Source organism: Rosa chinensis, chromosome 1 (genome assembly GCF_002994745.2).
Source record: "Rosa chinensis cultivar Old Blush chromosome 1, RchiOBHm-V2, whole genome shotgun sequence".
Lineage (NCBI taxonomy): Eukaryota > Viridiplantae > Streptophyta > Magnoliopsida > Rosales > Rosaceae > Rosa > Rosa chinensis.
The window spans coordinates 51,043,110-51,052,214 of NC_037088.1; the positions used below are offsets into that span (position 1 = coordinate 51,043,110).

The following is a 9,105-nucleotide window of genomic DNA, read 5'->3' on the forward strand; positions in this document are numbered from 1 at the left end:
CCAAAATTGAATTAATGATGGTGTCGGATACGAATTATTACTTAATAATTAATATGGGAACCAGCAATCAGTATTTAAATTTTATTTATGATTGATTAATCACTCCAACTGACAATTATGCATTACAGTATAATGTCTTACTACTTTGACAGCTTCGTGAGTTAAACGCGGATATGGAATTCCCAATCAAAACGTTCAATCACTAAGTCACTTGAAATTGTTATTTAAACATCATTTACCAAAAGATATAAAATTGCCAAAACTCGAAAATGAACGATGCCACTCATGCAAGTACACTTCAAATTATCACACAACAGAAATGTCAATGAGAATTGATAACATAAGCATTACGTTAGAAATGACATCACCCTCTCACACGTGTGTTTACTGCATGGCTGCCCCTCCCTAGGAAAATTCTCTCTCCTCTAGAAATTGCCGTACCCTCCTCTCTCGCTCTTCAAAGTTCAAACCAGGCACTGTTCATAATATTCCATTCATATATATGAAACTCCACAAACAAATCTCACCGCTAAAAACCAAAAAACTACACCCACCTTAATGCTGATTTTAAGCAATAAATCACCTCTTAATCAAATTATTAGCGTATAATTAACGTAATTAGCCTCCCCTAAAAGCTTCCAAACTCCAAGCAGAACCTCAACCTCACCATCTATATAAAGCACCATCAGCAGTTGCACCTTTCTCATCACACAAAAAAAGCTTTAACCTACTACAATGGCACAAGTACAGACAGCTCACATCGCTATTCTCCCGAGTCCGGGAATGGGCCACCTCATCCCTCTCGCCGAGCTCGCCAAGCAGCTCGTCCACCGCCACAACTTCACCGTCACGTTCATAATCCCCGGCGACGGGCCTCCCACCAAGGCCCAGAAGTCCGTCCTCGACGCTCTCCCACCAGCCATCGACCACGTGTTCCTCCCGCCTGTCAGCTTCGACGATCTCCCCGGCGGCTCTCAAATTGAGACCCTCATTTCTCTCACCGTCAGTCGTTCTCTCCCGTATTTGAGGAATGCTTTGGAGTCTTTAATGGGCCGTGGAGGTACGAAGCTGGTAGGGTTGGTGGTGGATCTTTTCGGCACCGACGCTTTTGAACTGGCCAGAGAGTTTAATATCTTCCCCTACATTTTCTTTTGCTCCACCGCCATGGCTTTGTCGTTGTTTTTCTACTTGCCGAAGCTGGACGAATCGGTGTCGTGCGAGTACAGGGAGCTGAAGGAGCCGGTGACTATTCCGGGGTGTGTGCCGATTCACGGCAAGGACCTGCTGGACCCGGTTCAGAACCGAAAGGACGAGGCCTACAAATGGGTGCTCCACCATGCCAAACGTTACAGACTGGCCGAGGGCATAATGGTAAATAGCTTCATGGAGTTGGAGCCTGGGGCTATTAAGGCTCTGCAGGAAAAAGAACCGGGGAAGCCACCGGTTTACCCGGTCGGACCGCTGGTGAAGATGGACTTCAAGGCTATTCCTGACGATGGCTCCTCCAATTCGAAGTGTTTGAAGTGGTTGGATGACCAGCCACGCGGGTCGGTTCTATTTGTCTCCTTCGGGAGTGGTGGGACCCTGTCCTATAATCAGATCAATGAATTGGCCCTGGGGTTGGAAATGAGTGAGCAAAGGTTTCTGTGGGTGGTGAGGAGCCCTAGTGACCAAGCTGCCAATGCCACTTATTTCAGTGCACAAAGCCAAGATGACCCTCTGGCCTTTTTGCCCAAAGGGTTTCAGGAGAGGACCAGAGGGAGGGGGCTCGTGGTGCCGAATTGGGCACCACAAGCTCAGATATTGGGACATGAATCAACCGGCGGATTCCTCACCCACTGTGGTTGGAATTCGGCTCTGGAGAGCGTCGCGAACGGCGTCCCTCTCATAGCATGGCCCTTGTACGCGGAGCAGAAAATGAACGCCATTATGTTCACTCATGACATAAAAGTGGCACTGAGGCCGAGAGCGAATGAGAATGGTTTCGTGGAGAGGGAGGAAGTTGCTGTCTTGGTTAAAGGTCTAATGGAGGGCGAGGAAGGTAAGCGACTAAGAAACCGAATGAAGGACCTAAAAGATGCCGCAACAAAGTCTCTGAGCGACGAAGGGGCTTCAACAAAGGCGTTGTCCGATGCGGTCACAAAGTGGAAAACACTAGTCTGTAATTAAAATAAGTCTTCATTCCCCCATTAGCTACTTTCTTTTCACTTTCGTTTTTGCATGTGTTGGTAATGTGGTCTAAAGCTACATGATAGTATAGTACTTTGTTGGGTTGACTGTAAGATATGATGCATAGACAACTGCCACTTTTTTTGTACATCTTTCTGGGTTTTTTTTGTTTGTGTGTGTAATGTATTGAGGTTGGTGAGATGGGTGCAGCCACAATATTGTCATAGACAGAGCACCATATGTAATGAGCCAAAGGAGAGGGGACCCAACTCAAGAAATTGGTTACATCACACAATAAAGTCATGGCCACTCAGTTGTGATGATGTTTGGTGGACGTTGGCATTGATGTTAGAGAAAAATCTGTTACCAATGAATGGTATTTTAAGAAAATAATTAAGAGCAAAGAAAGAGAAGTTTAGGTATGAGAATGAGCATTTGGACCTTAAAACGTTACATAATAGGTTAAAATGATATGCATGACCCGAAAAAGTAAGCATTTAAGTTGACAACTATTGTCTTGTGTTTACATTGTGTGAATTAGTAGACTATCATGTTATGAATGATGTTCGGTAGTAGACAAAAGTTTTCGTAAAAAGCTATGAATTTGTCTTTCTTTGATTATAGCCTTATAGGTGAGCATGGTTTTTGACTTTGTGGTGTAGCTACACACCGGCTCCGTGGCCCAAATTTTGAAAAAAAAAAAAATTATTGCTTAATTATGGTTTAAAATATTAAATATTAAAAATTTGCCCACTTCAAATTTCTAAACTTAACCCATATGTTATTTCTTTTCTTATTTTAGTCATACATATGTTATTTCTTTGCTTGAAATATTTGATTTTATTTTAGGGTGGTTCTAGTTTGACCTCCAAATTTGATATTTGGACCTCTATTTTTTTTTTTTCAATTATTAATAAACTTTGTCAACTCATATGTCTCAAGGAAAAGAAAAAAAAAAGTACTCTTCTTACCTCCGCCATTAATATAACATTCAACAAATAAATTATTTTTTCTTCTTCAGAATTTCCTTATATTACCTACATAATTTTATAATTTGCCTAAAACAATTAAGTAGAAATAATAATTTCTATACATGGCCCTATCATTTAATACAAAAATAGATTCAAAACAATTTGATTTGAAATTTCCTTAAAATTTAGAATATTTTGGGATCAATGCCGGCGAGGAACGGCTAGGATTATTGATCTAAGGTCGTCAACGAGTTTACTGATGGATTATGCGGAAAAATTTTATTGTCAGTTTCTTATTAATTTACTCCCCCCGAGCTTCACTCAATAGGTGAAGTGATATTACATTTAGCGGTGTCTCTTTCTGATGGACCCAGAGGGGTGGGTCACTGTGTAATATTGTTTTTCCATATTGAATAAAAATGGCTGACCTCATACTCAAAAAAAAAAAAAACTAAGATTCAAGATCAACTCATTTTAATTAGATTTAATCGACGTATGTTATTTATTTGAGAAATAAAGTCTTTCTAGAACCATTCATATTGCAAAACAAACAAAAAAACTATGATCTAGAATAGCAAAATTTTTTGTAATTGTCTACTTCTTTGGCCTCTCCAAGAATCACTTTCTAGTTCCATTAATGAAAGTACATCAAAGATGTAGCCAGCTCCCTCACAAAATTCTTCATGGATGAATTGATAGAGATAAAAAAAAAAACAACAAATTGTTGAAAATACAATTTTAATTGTTCAAGGATATTTTGGTAAAATTAAAGAGGTGTACTTAGTTTTTTAAGTAATCAAAAAAGTGAATTTGAGGTTTAATAAGTAGGCGATGTTCAAATATCAAATTGGAGGTCCAACTAAAACCATCCTTTATTTTATTTTCTATTATGCTTTAAGAGATATAGTCGCATAAAAAGTTTTTTTTTTTTTTTTTTTTTTTTTGTGTATAAATTAGGTCTGAAAAAGAACCGGTTGAGAATTATAATACATATTCAATAATTAAAGATTTTTGCTTCTATTCAAGGGCGCGGGATACAATTTGAGTGGGTGTGTTATTTTGCCTCAAACTTTTGTTATCGAATTTCTATTACACGTTATAATGTTGATTTTTTGGATTAGTTAGCTATTTGATTATTTAATATATAATGTGGTTTAATTCAAGAAAATAATAAAACATATTACTTGTAAAACTTAAGAAAAAAATAATTTAAAAGCATTAGTAAAATTTTAAGAAATTTTTTTTTAGCTCACCCTATTTTTAAATCCTAGCTCCGCCACTTTGTGGCCAATGAGCTACTGCTGATTATTATTGATGCGTAGGTCAAGCTTGACTTTAGTTAAACACCTTAAAAAGAACATAAATATTGAGAAGATAATATTTGAATCATCTAGAACCTTGAAGAACTGAAAAAGAAAAAAATAGCCTAACACATCCTTTTTAAATAGTGAGGACGGTAAGGACACAACAACATTCGGATCATGAAAAGGTGATTGACATTCAACGTTCAAACCCAAGTATATCTTGGTCACATTTATGTATGATTTTGATAGGATTGTTTTTAAAAAGTCATGCTCTACACACGTACATGTGAAATTTTTAATATTTTAAATTTATGAAATACAACTTTATTACCGTTTTCTATTGTCACAATCAACGATTAGCAGTCTTTCACGCGGGATACTCTCGATTACCTTTTTTTTAGAGAGTACGATAGTGATTCCCGAGTTTTCTCCATCTTTCAAGATACCCCATCAAAGTGGAAGTGGCTTGTGTAGCAAATGAAAATGAGTTGCTGCATTATTGGGGAGGAGCCGTCAAAGAGAAAATAATGGTTCACTTCACTAGCTTATGGAGAGACCCATGCCACGATTTCATCTAGAAGATCTCAACACACCACCTTACCGATTGAATTGGTTCATAATTAATAAATGCCATTATGATTGAGCTTTTGGGAGGGTCAAAAATTGAGAATTATTACGTTGCCTTTTTGGCTTGATAGATTAGCAAAAACAATTGTTGTGCCCCTCCTAGCTTAAACTTTATAATTCTCTTTTCGTGCACCCTTCCAATTGGCTTGTGCGTTATCTTGCTCTTAATCTTTTGATCTTTGTTTTCCTTTCTGCCATATCTCTAGGTGCACTGTGATGTTTTCTTTTGATATTCGTGATAATTGGGATGGATGAATTTACTATACTATATATATATATATAGACACACACACACAATAATAAATATTAAACAAATAATTTTTAAAATTAAACTAAAAAAAAAAACAGTAAGTGACTATAAAAATTTTAATCACTTGGGAACTATGTAAAACACAACTCATATGGATATATGGTCTCCTAAATTCATCATCGTGCACTGTTTCGTCCTGCATTATCATGTACTTAATCTTTCCATCTTTGTTTTCCTTTATGCAGTATCTTTAGCCTCTAGGTGCACTGAAATATTTTCTTTTGATGGTTGACAAATGACATGGATGGATAATCAACTATACAAATGTGGGATGGCACACCACACTTTTTTCAGTATGAGCATTGGTTAACCGGTTTGCTATATTTCCTTTCTAAGTGTACTAACTAGTACATATCTCAGTGCTTATGCTAAATGTTGATAGCATTGTAGTTCTGTGATTATTATGTGACAATTAACTGAAGTCAACTTCTTTGTTTAAGGATACATGCCTGTCAGGCTGTATGATCTCAATGTATCTAAATGTACGTGGAACTGTGGAAGCTAGGGCTGGACTCGGGTCGGTTTTGCAATGTCAAGGACTGAACCCGGAACCGAAACCGATAACTAATTTTCGGTTCGGGTTTGATGCTTTTTGTATGAAGAACCGATGCAGAACCGAACCGACCATTCTCGGGTCGGTTCCTCGGTTTTTCGGTTCCATTCCAAATCGGTTCCATTCTCGATTTTTCGGTTCCAAATTCGGATCGGTTCCAAGTTCGGTTCCTCGGTTTTTCGGTTCCATTCCAGATCGGTTCCATTCTCGGTTTTTCGGTTCCAAACTCGGATCGGTTCCAAGTTCGGTTCCTCGGTTTTTCCATATAGAAACACTGCTTTTCAGCTGTTTCTACTTTCTAGTTTTCACTTTTCCTAATTTCCATACATACATTCAAATGATTCAATATATCACAATTTATTCACTCATTCAAACTCAAGACAGTATCTACAATATACATATTCAACAATCAACATCAACATAGCAAATTAACAATTTCCTGCAAACTCCCAAACTGTCAAAGCATGAAAGTGATGAAAGCATTAAACTATCCAACAATCAAAAGTTCAAAACTCTCAAACTATCAAACACAAACACTCAAGCACTTTCTAGCAATACAACTACAAACTCAAAGTCTGAAATAATACACATTTCCAGCAATACAAACTCAAAGTTTCACATGCATAAACTGCAAACTCAAAGTCTCACATGCAGCAAATAAAACTAAACAATAAAGTGAATAAACTCAGTCCAATTTAAACAACGCAGCTGCATCAATTTGCAGCAAACTAAAATACTGAAAACTAAATCAATTTGCAGCAAATAAATCAATTTGCAGCAAACTAAATTGCAGCTGCATCATTTTTTCTGCCTTTTCTTCTTGGTTGTAGGGGCTGAAGCTGAAGCCTCAGAACTCTTGGTTACTCTGAAGATTCCTCTGACAATCTGACCAGTCCCTCCTGTAATCTGACCAGTCAACAACATTTAAAATTAACATCAAGATCAAATCATAGTTACACTCAGCATATGGCCATTTTTTATTATCTAAGCTCCAATATATGGCCTTTCAGTTTCGTTTCCATCACTCCTGAATGCCGAATCTTCTTTTAATTGATCTCAATACCTATACAGGTTGCAGTAGCAAAAAGGGAATTTATGTAAGCCATTCATGCTAGAATGCTAGATACCAAATACCTACTTAACGTCTTTGTCACATGCATAAACTGCAAATCCTCCAGAACTCACAATTAACATCTAAAATCCAAGGGACACACAGTAACATTATCCTCTTATTTGAGCAAAGATGCTGAAAACTTTGAACAAACGCAAAAAAGTGCATTAACTAGTTACTGTTAATTATGTTATCTCACACCATAACTCCTTTGGGTACCAAAATAAAGACTACAATCACATCCAGATACCATTATTTTTCGCATACTTGGAAAGCAATGTCAAAACTTTCAATCACAATCAAGCCTCACACACTCAAATTCAGTGACGAAAGATAATCCCAACTAAAACAAAATCCCAGATTCATATAATTTCCAAACGATCAACAAAAAACAAGGAAACATCTTTACTCATCTCTCAAGCAAAACCAATTACCAACCCTCCTTTAATTCCTATACTTTGATCAGGCAACAAAAAAAGAAAAAAGAAAAAAAAAAGAGATTTGAACAAAGCAATCTCCTGGCAAACTTATCAACAAGAAAAGACTATAAACAAAGTTACTTTTGATGTATTGCATACCTCTCCAGGATGTATTATAGTTTTATACTTCTTTACAAAAGGAGAGCGTGCTTCTTCATTGAACTGCAAAGATCACACAAAATTGGCAGTCAACAAATGAGTAAAATTCACAGGGTATAAGTTCAGGTAAATAACCAAAAAGGCATCAGTCAACAAATGATTATCATAATGATATTACCTGTGATATGTGCTCTGCAGCTGCAACCCTAGGTTTGACAACTTCACAGTTTGCAATCAGTTCACACTACGTCACTAACCGCCATCCAAAATCTAACAACTCAATAAGCAAGGTATAAACATGGCAATCGTGAAACAAAATTCCAAAAAAATGTAAAAATTCCCCCTTCCGATCAAATAACAAAACAGAGTTTAGATGCTCAAAGAGGAAACCAACATTACCTGTTCGGAAAGATAAAGACGCTGACAGTTCTTGTAAGTAGCTTGGTCTAGCTGCGGTCCCCATCTATGAAAACAAAAACACTAAATGGATCAGCTTCCACATCAAAATATCAAATGGAAATTGTCAAATCGAACCCATTTCAACTATACCCATTCAAAATCGAACCCATTTCCCACAAGATTAAATGGAAATCAAGTTATGAAACCCATTTCTAACTACCCAATCAGCATCATTAGTTCATTACCTTAATTAAAATCAACATCAAGATCAAAACTGAAATGGAAATCGTCAAATCGAACCCATTTCAACTATACCCATTCAAAATCGAACCCATTATCAGAGGGAGAGAGAGATAGTGAGATACCTGGAGCCTGAAGGCGGAGCTCGGAGACCGGAGAGGTGGACTGGCGGAGACAGGTTGCTGGTTGCAACTGTGTTCGCTGAACTACACTCAGCTCAGTCAGCTGTGTTCGCATCGAAGGAGACTGAGAGAGTCAGACTTTGAGGGAGGATTTGCAATCGAGACGAGGACGAGCAACTGGGAGGCTGGAGACGCGCCGATCCTTATCTAGAGTTTACTGAATAAATCGGATTTTGGTTAGGGAAAGAGGATAGTGGAGACTGAGACAGTGTTTCTAGGATGGAGAGACTGAGACTCTGAGAGAGTGAGAGTTTGAGGAAAGAGTCGAAATGTCGAAGAGATAAGTCAGATAACATTTTAGGGTTTTGATCGAACGGATAGGAGATTATGAGATAAGATGGAAGGCTCTGATCGCATTTGGAAGGGCCTGATCACATGAGAAATGGTCTATTTTACAGAAATAAGCTCACCACTATTGTCCACTTATACACTGATACATGTATATCGGTTCCAAGGATGTTTTAAAAACAAGGACCGGAACCGAACCGAGAATATGTCTCTAGGAACCGAACCGAAAAATATGTGTATTTTTATGTCGTAGAACCGAACCGAACCGAGACTTTCGGTGCGGTTCGGTGCGGTTCCTTCGGTTTTACGGTTCCAAATCCCAGCCCTAGTGGAAGCCAAGATGATTTAAAAGCACCGATAAGTGCCGACCATG

General features: G+C 37.8%; 2 protein-coding genes across 5 annotated transcripts; one reads left to right on the forward strand and one right to left on the reverse strand.

Moving 5' to 3' along the window:
- Positions 1-637: 637 nt before the first annotated feature.
- LOC112181936 (hydroquinone glucosyltransferase) lies at positions 638-2,492 on the forward strand. Its single transcript, XM_024320343.2, has one exon. It carries the CDS (start codon positions 736-738, stop codon positions 2,167-2,169), a length of 1,434 nt encoding a protein of 477 aa, XP_024176111.1. The 5' UTR covers positions 638-735; the 3' UTR covers positions 2,170-2,492.
- Positions 2,493-6,432: 3,940 nt separating this feature from the next.
- On the reverse strand, positions 6,433-8,720 carry LOC112181938 (WD-40 repeat-containing protein MSI5-like). Of its 4 annotated transcripts, none has more exons than XR_005808790.1 (5): positions 8,388-8,720; positions 8,023-8,086; positions 7,802-7,893; positions 7,624-7,686; positions 6,433-6,833 (listed from the first exon to the last, which is right to left on the reverse strand). XR_005808790.1 is itself a non-coding variant. In XM_040517122.1 (5 exons), exons 2-5 carry the CDS (start codon positions 8,084-8,086, stop codon positions 6,733-6,735), a joined length of 276 nt encoding a protein of 91 aa, XP_040373056.1. In that variant the 5' UTR covers positions 8,388-8,720; the 3' UTR covers positions 6,433-6,732. The 4 variants fall into 4 exon arrangements, 1 of the variants encoding a protein (XP_040373056.1); XR_005808788.1 differs by having other exon boundaries at positions 6,433-6,997; XR_002929211.2 differs by having other exon boundaries at positions 6,433-6,840; positions 8,388-8,719.
- Between the last annotated feature and the right edge of the window lie 385 nt (positions 8,721-9,105).

Coding starts and splice junctions, on each gene's coding strand:
- LOC112181936 (XM_024320343.2), top strand. CDS start 736: ATGGCACAAGTACAGACAGCTCACATCGCTATTCTCCCGAGTCCGGGA.
- LOC112181938 (XM_040517122.1), bottom strand. CDS start 8,086: ATGGGGACCGCAGCTAGACCAAGCTACTTACAAGAACTGTCAGCGTCT. Junction 7,843..8,022: donor GTCTTTATCTTTCCGAACAG/GTAATGTTGGTT, acceptor CAAACTGTGAAG/TTGTCAAACCTAGGGTTGCA. Junction 7,687..7,801: donor CTGCAGAGCACATATCACAG/GTAATATCATTA, acceptor TGATCTTTGCAG/TTCAATGAAGAAGCACGCTC.